The 13,904-nt window shown below is 37.9% G+C and overlaps 1 protein-coding gene across 1 annotated transcript in view; it reads left to right on the top strand.

Annotated features, from left to right (window-relative positions):
- IFT52 (intraflagellar transport 52) overlaps positions 1-13,904 on the top strand; it is a 906,963-nt gene that overhangs the window by 351,088 nt on the left and 541,971 nt on the right. The window contains exon 6 of the mRNA XM_044090140.1: positions 3,190-3,261. Within this exon, the coding sequence (XP_043946075.1) occupies positions 3,190-3,261 (72 nt within the window). The remainder of the gene's footprint in view (positions 1-3,189; positions 3,262-13,904) is intronic.

The raw sequence follows: 13,904 nt of genomic DNA, 5'->3' as shown, positions 1-13,904 counted from the left end.
AACTCTGTAGCTGTGACAGTGGGGAGTCCTATTAGTGCCTGGAGAGAGTCCAGTCCCAGGGCTGGAGTATGTATTCCAATCCTTGTTTGCTCTTAAGGGAAATTGTACTTGATGCAGAGAGCTGCATCTGAAAATTCTGTGTGTCTATTTTTTTCTCAGTGAATGTTCCCCACTGGTATCAGTGATGAGGATTGAGGCCCCTTGTTGCCACTGAAAAGAAGATGGGGGCAAAACAATTGTAGTTTACAGAAAGGGGATGAATATGAAAAGTATCCTCGAAGCTAACAGCAAAGGGAGATACACTACAAATACTCTTATGATGAATAAGTGTATGCATTGCTTCTGTCGCAAATACATCTGTACAGGGGAGTCATTTCAGATAAATTCATACACTTTAAAACTCACAGGGAAGTACAGCTGTGAAACCTCTGGTGTGGTCTATGTAGCCTTGTTTCAGTTATGCCCAGGGTTTTACATAGGAAAAACTGAATGGAAATTAAAGGAAAGTATCTACAAACGTGTATGACATCAGGAAGAAAAAAGAAAGAAAATGCCCCATTTAAACATATCAGGGACAACCCAAGGCATAACTTCAAGTTTGCCATCTTGGAAAAAGTTGTAAAAAGTAAGAGAGGTGGACCACGGGCAGTAAATTTGGAATGAAAAGAACTGTACTGGCAATTAAAATTAAATGCAGGAGAATATGTAGGAAAACAAAAAGAAGAACTTTTAAATAAAATAAGGAATTAAACTAAAAACTAATTTTAAGGCATACATATTTATAGAATAGTAGTGTCATTCTCTTGAGACAATGTAGAGTCGTATCTGATTTTGCTGGTTTTAGTGGACCTGTTTTTATGTGATAGCTTTTAGCCAGATAGGACAGATTAGTAAAAATTGTTTTTTTTAAATTAAGTATTTCATCATAATGAAAGATATGGCAAAAATAATGTTTTAACCTTAAATGTAACATGATCAAAAAAGTGGGTTTAATATGTAAACTTTGTAGTTTTAGAGCAAATGTCTTTAAATGAGCAAATGACATTCTGATTTTTGGCTTGAGGAGGCTCGGCTGTCACATGATTGCTTGCACCTTATTTAAGCGGAATTTTTAACTGTGTTTTTTATCTGAAGAAGTTATTCATAAAATAACGAAAGCATTCATCAAATAAAGTTTTTGCAGTGTGGCTGTATTTTGTGGCTAATGTGATTTGTTTTTATCTGGTTGGTTTATGTTTGTTGTGGTTTGGAATACACATGATGTACAAGAAGGACTAATGATTTCAGAAAAGGTGATCATCTTTTTTTATATTATTTAGAAAAGGATAAGAAAGCCAACTGGTCAGTAAGCAAACTCTTTTTAAATAGTTGTCCCACTGTAGTGTCTTTTGCCATGACAAATGCAGTGAAACTCTGCAAGGCACAATAAGAGTTCATTCTATGAGAACAACAGGTACATGTATTATCTTAGCTACATGACAGAAAGTTCAACACTAAAAATGCAGACACAGTTGATTTAAGACAAAAACAGTAAACATCAAAAGTTATTAGAATTGCAGAGACGTGTTTGTAAAGGGAAGCCACAGTGGTGCAGTGGTTAGTGTTGCCGCCTCACAGCAAGAGGCTCTCCGGTTCGATCCTCAGCTGGGGTGTCTTCTGTGTGGAGTCTGCATGTCCTGCCTGTGGTCGCATGGATTTTCTCCGGGTGCTCCGGTTTACTCCCACATCCCAAAGACATGCTGTAGGTGGATTGGACACTCTAAATTGGCCCTAGGCGTGAGTGCGTGTGTGTGTGTGTGTGTGTGTGTGTGTGTGTGTGTGCCTTCTGTGGAAGGTTGGGCGCCGGGCTGGCAACTCGACACTGTAAAACTCCACTGCCAATCATGAGCGGACAGTTGATCCACTGTGGTGACCCTAACCGGGAAAAGCCAAAAGAAGAAGAAGAAGAGATGTGTTTGTAAAAAAAAAAAAAAAAAAAAAGAGAGAGAGAGAGTTTTTGCATTCCTGGTTATGGTGGTCTCCCCCCATTATTTGTGTTACTTCAGAGATCACTGCCCCTCAGAGAATGAGGAACTGTCTAAGGTAACCGTAATCTCAATATTAGTATGTCTTGTAAATAGTTGCATGTTATGTTTACATTCTTCATTGTCAAACAGTTGAAAATCTTCCTTGCTTCCCTAAAGCTTGTTTCACAGATCTTTCTGCACTAGATATATTAAAAGCTGCACTGTCTTCTGTGTATTATTCCTTCACAAAATATTACAACTTGGGTGCACAGTTCAGAAACAAGGGAATCTACCCAAATGTTTTGATTCTTCAGTGACTCTCCATAAAGAGGATGGTAATGTTTGTCGTGTAACAATGCATACCTGAAGAGTAAATCTTCAAAGAGTGGTCACTATAATAGTAAAGTTAACCTCATCTCAGTCAATAAGTGTATGTTTAGTATATCACAAATACACAACTACATTTTGATTAATATACTAATTAGTTTTCAATCAGAAGTATTTTATTTGGATCAGATGGGGCTCAAAAGAGCTGAGGAAAATTCTGGCAGCATTAGCTTTCTATGCGTTCTTAGTGTACTAGCCAGGTTTTTTAAGTAGCTGGTGTCAAACCACTGTTGGTTTTCATAATTTCATTTGCACGACTAGCAGCAGCTTCTAGTCAGAAGATATAAGGTGGAAAATCCCAAATGTTATGATTTACTATTGCGTTGATCTCTCCTAAGAGATCTACTGTTTGATGAATTACTGTTACATTGATCTCTTCTCAAAGATGTATTATAATTATTATGATTAACAGTAGTATTCTTACATAAATTTGTACTTTCTGAATTCTCATCTCATTTGTACTAATTAAGGAAAGACACACAAGTCATAATTAGAAAATGTGCAGATTTAATCAGTGTGTGATCACATATTGTATAGCTTGAATTATAGCATTAACCCCTTCATACTTAGCACGGCACTTGGTTTGTAATCTTTCAAACTTTGCTTCAGTGTATATGAAGTTACACCATCCCTAACATTCATATGTTCATAATTTTGTTAATACAGTAGTCTTTGGCTACCCATTCCTTTAACGGCATCAGGTAGGGTAATTCTTTCTGAATTTACATATAAAAAGATAACTGATACTATCTGTGTGTTGTATTTGTAAGTTTGCTCATGTTTTTCTTTTTCACAGGGAAATTAGTCGAGCAGCAGGAAAAGCTGTTCCTGAAATAATTGATGAAGACAGCATTGGTAACAATGCACAGTAAGTGAACACTTTGTTTAATTTTTCATTCCATTCTTGAATGCGTGGTTTTGAATTCTCAATGCCGCCATAATTTTGGTTAATTCTGCTTATGTGTTTACAGCATGAACTTGATGATGGGTTGGGAAGAGGCCAAGAATTTATTTGGACTGTGGGTTACAGATTGCCTTCCCTATTGAGGACTAATATCAGAGTATAGGCAAAGAGAAAGAAATAGGGCCTCCTAAATGAAAGACTAGCACTGGTGGAGTTTTTTAATAGAATCTAGAACAGTAGCTGCCATTAAAAAAGGAATAATTAGTAAAGCATATAAAATACTGCATGATAATTATAAGAATCAATCAGAGGAGCTTAGAAAGGATTGGGAAGAGAGATTTGATAAGCAATTCATAAAGAGACAGTGGGGGGAATATATGTATATTTCCCAAATGTGCAACAAAATCTAGAAAATTTAAGATCTTTGCCTGAAAGTGCTTACTACCCCAAGTAGACTTCAAATAATTTTTCCTCAGGTGGATAGCAAATGTTGGAGGTGTGACAGGTAAGAAAGAGGTAGCTGGGAATATATTTTTTGGGAGTGTAATGAGCTGGCACACTTTAGGGATTCTCTGCATGCCGCTCTGTTGGACATGCTGGATGAGCAGATTGGACTGACTGGGAAGAGGATTTTATTTTAGTTACGATACAGAATCAGAATTGTCTAGACACAGTAAAGCCTTGCCGAGTCTAATTATGGTGCCAAAAACGCAATTACTAAATAATGGAAATCAAAGTCTAGATCAACTTAACTAGAAGTAGTGAATGTAGTAACAGAGATAAAACAACTGGAATTGGGATCTTTAGAAAAGGGAAGGAGCACACTACATAGGAAAAATGCAAATTGTGAGAACAATATATGCAGTGCAGGAACGAGGTTTGAGACAGGATTTGAATTAGCCATATAATGCTTAACTGACAATGACTGGAAGGTTTATAAGTGATGTACAATGTTTGCAAATACAGTTGTTTCAAAGGTGTCTGTGATGTAACCTGCAACTAAAGTGGTATCATTTTGTAAGTTTTTCATTTATATAACTGTCATATGTGAAAATTTAATAAAGATGTTTGGGGAAAAATAAATAGAAAAATGAGTGTTACAAACCTAGAGGAAAAACGTATCCTTTTATAAGTAACAGATTGGATGCTATGCATGGGGAAGTAAAAGTGAGGAAAGATCCATGTAAACTACCAATATTGTCCTGAATATAGCAAGTGACCTTTAATGTGCAAAAACTGAGAAGTCATGATTTTGAAGCACCAGACTCTGAGGGGATTATTTAATGAGAGCAGACATTGTGTGAGATTTTGAAAAGACATTCACACGTTGAGAGAAATGTCCTGAAAGTAAGGTGGAACTTCGCAGTCCTAGAAGTAACACTTCTGTATAGCAATGTGTTAATTTGTTTGTTAACCAGGTGGTCCATCTGTGTAGAGCCTATATTTACATGAAAGGAAATCTCCAGACATTTGAGTTTTGCAAGCAGATGTCAATAATAATAATAATAATATAATAATATAAACATTTTAGCTGCTGCAAAAATGAAAATGCATATAGAAATTTCTTATTGTTTTCATCACTCTTTGTTCAGCATTCTGTTTACACCTGAACATAGTCACTTCATTAAAGGATATAAGCATATGTGCCTGCTAGGAATCTGAGATTGGCTAGCAGCCACCTTCATTGAAGTACTCGGGGTCATAATCAGACCAGCTCCCACCTAAAGTTAGGAACTTGAGCAGTTAGAATATCTTTAAGAAAATACACATCTTACTTTGCATTGATTATGAAGTATTTATATTAAAAGATACTACATATACTGTATAATTATGTTTTCAGGTTTGCATTGACGCATGTTCATATGACAACAGAGAACGTTGCAGGTCTTGTTTTTTTCACTGATCAACTTAAAATTAGGAATAATATAAGCCATTTTATACAATCTGCTGGACATTGTGTTTGTCCTTTTGCCTTCGCTTTATATAGCAGAATAGATGGTAATCCTTTTGACTTTTCCATTACACTGTTTGAAACCTGTATGCATGAGCAGAACTGTTAATTTCCGTTTTTTACTTTCTGATTTGTTTTGCTTTATTTTGTTAAAAAATACTGGAACTGCGTGTGCTTTAAGTGCATTTTATGTATAAATGTTGGCTTGTTTTAGTTATGATATGTCTGTAGAACTTTCCTCTCCAAACCTCCACTGCAAATGGGCATTAGCCCACCTAGACATCCTAGTAATTAAATCATAAATAAAAGACAGGGCAAGTAGCATGACTTTGAAGAAAACAGGTGATTGTGTCCAAATAAATAAGCATTAGTTGAAGATGTTACTAGATGTGTGTGTGTGTGTGTGTGTGTGTGTGTGTGTGTGTGTGTGTGTGTGTGTGTGTGTGTGTGTGTGTGTGTGTGTCTCTCTCTCTCTCTCTCTATATATATATATATATATATATATATACATATATATCTTTATACACACACACACACACACATATATATATATATATATATATATATATATATATATATATATATATATATATATATATTTACTAAATACTCTACTACTTTTAACCAGATCCATTTCCAACAAAGTGCACACACCCGTGTTAAAATGCCAGGTTTTTGTGATATAAAAAATGAGACCATTGTAAATCACCTATTCAGTTGAAAAACAAATCTGTTAGGGGAAAACATATAAAAAAATGTACAATAAGCTGGTTGCTTAAGTCTGCACACCCTTAAACTAATGCTTTGTTGAAGTACCTTTTGATTTAATTACAGTATTCAGCCTTCTTGGGTAGGAGTCTATCACCATGGCACATCTTGACTTGGCAATATTTGCCCACTCTTCCTTGCAAAAGCGCTCCAAATCTGTCAGATTGTGAGGGCATCTCTTGTGCACAGCCCTGTTCAGGTCACCCCACAGATTTTCTATTGGATTTAGGTCTGGCCTTTGGCTGGGCCATTCCAAAACTTAATTTTCTTCTGGTGAAGCCATTCTTTTGTTGATTTGGATGTATGCTTGGGGACATGGTCATGTTGAAAGGTGAAATTCCTCTTCATCTTCAGCTTTCTAGCAGACACCTGTAGGTTTTGGGCCAAAAGTGATTGTTATTTGGAACTGTTCGTAATTCCCTGCACCTTGACTAAAACCCGAGTTCCAGCTAAAGAAAAGCAACCCCAAAACATGATATTGCCACCACCATGCTTCACCATGGGAATGGTGTTCTTTTGGTGATGTGAAGTTTTTTCTGCCAAAAGTACCTTTTGGAATTGTGGCCAGAAAGTTCAACATTGGTCTCATCAGACCATGACACATTTTCCCACATGCTTTTGGGAGACTTGATGTATTGTTTTGCAAATTTTAACCAGGCCTGGATGTTTTTCTGTGTAAGAAAAGGCTTCCTTCTTGTAACCCTACCCCAAAGGCCAAACATATGGAGAATATGGGAGATTGTTATCACATGTAGTACACAACCAGTACTTGCCAGAAATTCAGGCTGTAGGTCTCTTGGCAGCCTCCCTGACCAGTTTTCATCTTGTCTTTTCATCAATTTCGGAGGGACATCCAGTTCTTTGCACTGTCACTGTTGTTCCATATTTTCTCCACTTTTTGATGACTGTCTTCACCGTGTTCCATGGTATATCCAATGCTGTGGACATTTTTTTGTATCTCCTGACTGATACCTTTCAACAATGAGATCCCTTTGATGGTTTGTAAGCTCTCTGCGAACCATGGCTTTTGGTGTAGCTGGCAACTGAGTAAATGTCAGGAAAATTCTACCAGGACAGCTAAACTTCAGTCCCTTTAATTGATGGCAGGTGTCTACCCAAGAAGACTGAATGCTGTAATTATAGCAAAAGGTGCTTCAGCAAAGTATTAGTTTAAGGGTGTGCACACTTATGCAACCAGCTTATTGTACATTTTTTATATTTTTCCCCTAACAGATTTGTTTGTTTTTCAATTGAATTGTACAGGTTATAGGTCACATTAAAGGTGGGGAAAAGTTTTGAAATGATTTATTGTGGTCTAATTTTTATATTAAGACCTGGCATTTTAACAGGGATGTGTACACTATCCACTGTATGTATATGTGTGTATGTATATGTATATATATATATATATATATATATATATATATATATATATATATATATATATATATATATATATAGATATATATATACGTGTGTGTATTATTACAAAACAAATATAACAAATTAGCTGGGCGAAAGAAGCATGCAAAACAAGTGTATTTGAATGCTTTAGTTCTTTAATTGTAAGAACTGCAAGAACTTCATCAGAAATGAGAAAACTGAAAAAGTACACTTCAATAAATACAGTAAAAACTGCCAATCACACTGGAAAAGTGAAATCAAATGTCCAGCAAGGAATGCAACTCAATAAGAAAACCTTATTTGTTTTCAAAAGGCTAATAAAAATGTAAAGGACTTGTCTGGTCAGGAGGGAGTGGAGCTCAGGGGAGTGAAAGAGCTTAATAGCCTTGTGGAAGGGGGAGGGACTGGTCCACCTACACCACCTCAAGGAACAGATAATGTTAAGGCTGTCATTAAAGCCAGGTGAAAACTCTACATATAGAAATAAGTACACTTCAATAAATACAATAAAAAAAGTAAATTACACTTTAAAAAATTAAATCAAATATCCGACAAGGAATGCAGCCCAGTACAAATACTTCAGTTGTATTACAACCAGCTAGCAAAAAATAACAAGTATACTGTCTGGTCAAGGGGAAGAGATACTCGGTGGAGAGAAAAAGCTAAATAGTCTTATGGTGGGGGAATGGAATAGTTCTCCTACACCACCTCAAGGCACATTTAATATTAAGGCTTTCATTCAAGCCAGGCAGAAACTCTGGATCTAAGAGCAACTGCCACTTTAGTTCAGTTACCTCAAGAAGAGTATTATAATCACCAAAAAGTGGCAGTACTTAGTCCAAAACAAAAAAAAATGAAATGTTACAAAATTGTTGCAACACCCACTATGTTTTCCCAGCGCGTTATACAAATCTCGGTGCCTAATAGCCGCATTATGTTTTTTAATCTGGTCAGCTAATCTCCCTGTAGTTTTGCCAACGTAAAAAGATAAACAAGTGTCACAAATGCCAACATAAACCACTGAATTACTGTTACAGTTAAACCTGTTTTTACAGTTCACAGAAAAATGTTTATGCTCGAATGTGTATCGATCACCTTGGAGAATGTAGGGGCAAGCCACACACTTACCACAGGGGAAGCAACCTGCTGGCTGGGAAAATTGTAAAGAGTTCGATAGTGCAAAAAATATATGCATCTTTCCTGCCCATGTCTGAGACTGTAAAGGAGAGGAAGTCTATGCTATTGCATAATCCTTTAATAAAGGAGTTGAGATCCTCAGGAGAGCCACTCCAGATAAGGATGACGTCCTCATTGAAATGTATGTAAAGTATACAATGCTCGAAACCTCTGAATTTGGGGAGGGTACCCATTTCCTATGAACATAGGACAAGGTTGGCATAAGCGGGTGCCGTTTTGACCCCCATGGTCACCCTTTTTCATTGGTGGTAGAGGGAATCGTTGAATTGGAAGACGTTTTTTTCCAGGACGAGCCTGAGTAGAGAGCTGAAAGTAGAAACTCTATCTTGGTCCCATCGAACAAAAGTCATAAGGTACTTTTCCACATGGTGAATGCCCTTGTTGTGGGGGATGCTCGCATAGAGGGCCCCAGTGTCAAGTGTGACTAGAGTTAGCCTGAGGGGGGAGTGGTCCTGTTGTAGGAAGAAAATTAAATTTAGAAATTTCCAGGAGTTGTTGAGAAAAAAACCTTGAGCTTTGGATGATAAGGTTCAGGTAAAAGTCCAACAGCTCAGAGATAAATTCAGTCTTCGTCCTTCTCGATGAAACAGTGCTTCTGACAGGGGGATCAGACTCCTCTTTGTGGATCCCAGAAAGCTTTCCTACCTTGGGTGCTTCTACACTCATGAATTCAAACTCCATGTCAGTAATCTGTCCCTTTTATTTTTAATTTATTTTACATTTGTTTACCTGGAAAGTCCGACTGGACACTGGTCCATTTTCAGCGGAGGCCCGGAGAGGAAAAGCTCCACATTGCAATACATTACATGAGAGTAAAGTGAAGTAGAACATTCATACATATACATCTGGACAACATGCTGGTGATTAACAAACATACATATAGCATATATACACACAACAGGACATCATGCTAGTAATTAACATTTCTTACAGTAGACAATCAGAGGTACATTTTTTTTTCTTTTGCAGTTATAAGTTTTGTAAGGTAAATGTATATGGGTTTGGAAGCTTTCAGAGGAGAAACTGTTTATACATAGCTGTACCCTGACAAATTCTCTTGGTATGGATTAGCTTGGTGAGTGGCATGAGCATAGCCAGTTACTTAGACAGTGGGTTTTCAGGAGTTTTTTTGAATTGACTAAAGGAGGGGAGGGGTAGAGGTTATTTGGCTTGGTAGTGTGTTCCAGGTTTTGGCAATGGTGTTGGCAAAAAGGGACTTATCAGCTTCATTTTTATGTTTGATGACAGTTATAAGGTTCTGATTACTAGATCTTAAGGGTCTAGAGGGAATGTGGGGCGGAATTAGGTGCTGAAGTGCTGGAGTTATCTCAGGAAGGTAGTAGAGTTTGTGCGCTATAGAGAGTTGATTGAGTAGAAGTATATGAGGCAACTCAAGCCAATTGAGTTGCTTAAGGGATAGACAGTGGTAGCACCTATATGAGGCAAACGTGGCAATCTTGTTTTAGCAAGATTCCATTTTATTTAGATCAGTTTGGTGGAGATTGGTCAAGATGGGAGAGGCATAGAGGAGGGTGATTAAAAGATGAGTCCTTGCGATGGTTATTTTGGTGCATTTTGACATAAACTGTTTGTTCCTGTAGAGGAGACTAAGTTTTTATTAACTTTCTTAATGGTTTGTGCTATGTGGATGTCTAACCTCAGGTTATTGTCTATTTCAATGCCTAGCAGTTTAGTGTGTGTGGTTGGACTGATTTGAATGTTTTCTTTGGAGCTAATGGTGACATTATTATTTAGGGGAGGAGCTCTGCCAGGGCTGAAAAGAATTAGTTTTTTTTTTTTTTTGGGATTAAGAAGAAGTTTGATGTTGGTGAACCATGTTTCAGCTAGGGTGAAGTTATTTTAGGTAAGGGTTTGCAGTTCATTAAGGGTAGGAGCAGCACATATGAGGGTAGTGTCATCTGCATATTGTACTATTGAGCCAGTGGGAGAGGATGAAGAGATCTAATTTGTAAATAGAGAGAACAGCAGTGGGCCAAGGATGGATCCTTGAGGGACTCCTATGGTTACTGGCAACAGGGTGGACATTTGGTCCTGCTTGCTGACGGGCAGATGAGTAGCTGTTGAACCATATAGAGGAGGGACTTATATTTAGGGTGGATAGGGTATCAAGAAGCAGACTGTGGTTTACCATGTCAAAGGCTTTTGATAGATCTAAGAATATGGAAGAAACAAAAGACCCTTGTTTCTGTGGTGATTAACTATGTTGGTGAATGATAGTAGTGTTGTCGTGGGGCTATGGGAAGGTCTAAAACCATGCTGGGATATGGAGAGTAGGTTGTTATTCTGGAGGTACTGTATTAGTTGAGTATGAGCAACTCTTTCTAATATTTTGGATAAAGGTGATAGGATTACTATTGGGCGATAGTTGGTGAGCTCTAAGGAGTTGCCTCCTTTGTGCACTGGAATTATATATGATGTTTTCCTTGAGGTGGGGACTTGCATTCTGAGAGAGATCTGTTTATGAGAATAGAGAAAGGATAGGCTATAGCTTCAGCTGAGATCCGAAGGAAGTCTGCTGGCAACTTATCAGCTGCTAGAGTGGTTGGTTTAAGTTTACCATGGAGTTTAGATATTTATTTGGTGGATACAGAGTGGAGGTGAAAACTGGGGCTATTGTTTTGTATATTAGGGTGGGTTGGGGTAGTTATTGGTGTGGGGCTGCTAGTACTATTTTGGGCATTGGCAAGGGTCTGGACTGTTTCGTTAAAGAATTTGTTAAACTGAGTAGGAATGTTTTCATGGTTATTTGAAAGCACAAGGGTTGGAGTCGTGGACTTTCCTGGATGCAGTATACCATTTATTGAGGCTCTGAATTTTTGTGGGTTGTGAGTATATTTTTCTTGCATGCTTGTATAGTAGCTGGATTTGTCTAGTTTGATTTGTTTTTTTGGCTTTGTTGCAGAGCTGTACATAGTTTTGTGGTTTTGTTTTTCTGATATTGAACCCAGACCTTGTCCCTTTCTTTCATTATAGTTTTAGTATCTTTTCTTAGCCATGGGGCATAGTTAGTTTTTATTCTAAAGGTTCTAGGGGGTGCATGCTGGTTTAAGACTTTTATGAAGGTTGTGTTAAAGTACTCGACGGCAACGTCTAGAGGTAGATGTTTTAGGGGGGGTCCAGTTACAGCTTTTTAGAGTATTGATGAGATTAGTAGCTATAAAGTTTTTTTTTGTTTCTAACTACTCTGAGGATAGGTTGGTTGATGGTTTGGGATCTGTTCCTAATTTGGTAGGTTGGATGATAATCACTTAGGGTATCTGGAAGACAACCAGATTGCTGTGCAAGAGAGGGGTCAGATACCAGGATCCAGTCTAAGATGGACTGGCGTTTGGAAGTTTTGTCAATTCCAGTGGGGGTGGTTACAGTTTGGGTAAACCTGTGTAGGTTTATGAAGGCAGAGGGGTTATGGCTGGAGCAGTGAAGCCAGTCAATATTGAAGTCTCCTAATAGTATGGTTTCATGTGGAAGGGAGTTGGAGGTCCAATTAAGCAGGCTTTCCATTACAGTGATGTTATTGCCTGGTGGTATATAGCCACCTGCAATAATTATATGTTTGTTTGAACTTATTTTTAATTTGGCAAGGATTAGTTCTACATCTTTGAATTTATGGGTATTGTAATCTAGTTGTTCTAAGGCAAGATTTTGGAATAATATTGCAACACCTCCGCCCTTTTTCTCTGATCTGTCTGTTCGGATAATGTTGTAACCCAGGGCAGTAATCTCATTATTGTGATGCTGAGCAGGTCCTGAAGGGTCCTGTCTATCCACTCGAACCTGTGAAGAATTTCACCTTTAGAAATGGTGCGGTACCTACTGTCAAAGGGCCGAAGATGGCACCAACCCTCCTCATGAAACATTTGCGACACTTGGCGTTCACAAGAGACCCCTGCAGGGCACACACCAAGGGCTAACAGTGGAAAATGGTCAGGATCCTTCAGATCACCTTTCCTGCCAAACAGTCCCAGGACTACCCCCCCTCCCCAAGTGACCAAGAGGGAAAAATAGAAACAGATTCTGATGATGAGGAAATTCCTCCCATTTTGAGAAGGAAGAGTACCTTCAACCCAACCCTCAACACTACACTCAGCATTTTTTTTAACAAGGATGATGTTAAAAAAGCATTGAACTCAAAACCTAAATCCAAATTATTTAACCTTTCAAAGGGAAAGAGTAGCCGTCTGCAAACTCAGCCACTCCTTGGATCTAAAAATTGTTAAAGCAGACAAGGGGAAGGGCACCATAGTCATGGACCATAAAGACTTTGTATCCAAAATGGTAGCGGTACTTTCTAATGACAGTCGCTACCACACCATTTCTAAAAGCAAAATATGTATGTGTGTGTGTGTGTGTGTGTGTGTGTGTGTGTGTGTGTGTGTGTGTGTGTGTAATACACACATGTACAAACATACGTATATATATATATATATATATAGATATATATATATATATATATCTATACACACACATACGCACACACACATATATACACACACACACACACACACACACACACACACGTGTATATGTGTGTGTGTGTGTGTATATATATATATATATATATATATATATAAATATGTATGTGTGTGTGTGTGTATATATATATATATATATATATATATATATATATATATATATATATATATATATATACACACACATATATACATAGTCATCCCATTTGGGAAAAACAAAACACCCATGAATTACCACATAGGTGGCAGCCCCCTTAATACAGAAGAAGTAATAAGAGATCTGGGGACCCAGGTAGATGGTTATCTCTCCGTTGACAATCATATTGCCAAAGTAGTTAGGAAATACGTCTATGTAACCCATCTAATTACTAAAGGGTTTGCATCTAGAAATAAAGAGGTTAATGTGCCCCTCTACTTGTCACTTATCAAACCCATCATAGAATACAATGCCCCATTTGGGATGTACCTCACAAGACACTTCCAGCAGCTGGAAAGACCACAAAAGTACCTCACCAAGAGGATTACTGGCCTCAAACATATGTCCTATCCATGCAGCCCGACTGGAAAAACTCCGGCTGTACTCAGTGGCATATCGCTTACTCAGAGGTAATCTCTGCCTGACTTACAAAGCCATGCCCAACTCAGAATTGATGGACATGCTCCACCTAAAGAAATCCAAGTCACTGCGAGCCACTCGCTCTAGTGAGCTAAACCTTGCCACAACAAAAAATAGAACATGCTGGAGGGATAGATTCCTGTCAGAGACTCCCCATGCTCTGGAATAAAATTCCTAA

The sequence above is a fragment of the Protopterus annectens genome, chromosome 12.part0 (genome assembly GCF_019279795.1).
Source record: "Protopterus annectens isolate FY-2018-M chromosome 12.part0, PAN1.0, whole genome shotgun sequence".
NCBI lineage: Eukaryota > Metazoa > Chordata > Ceratodontiformes > Protopteridae > Protopterus > Protopterus annectens.
This window is presented reverse-complemented; position numbering and strand designations above follow the sequence as displayed.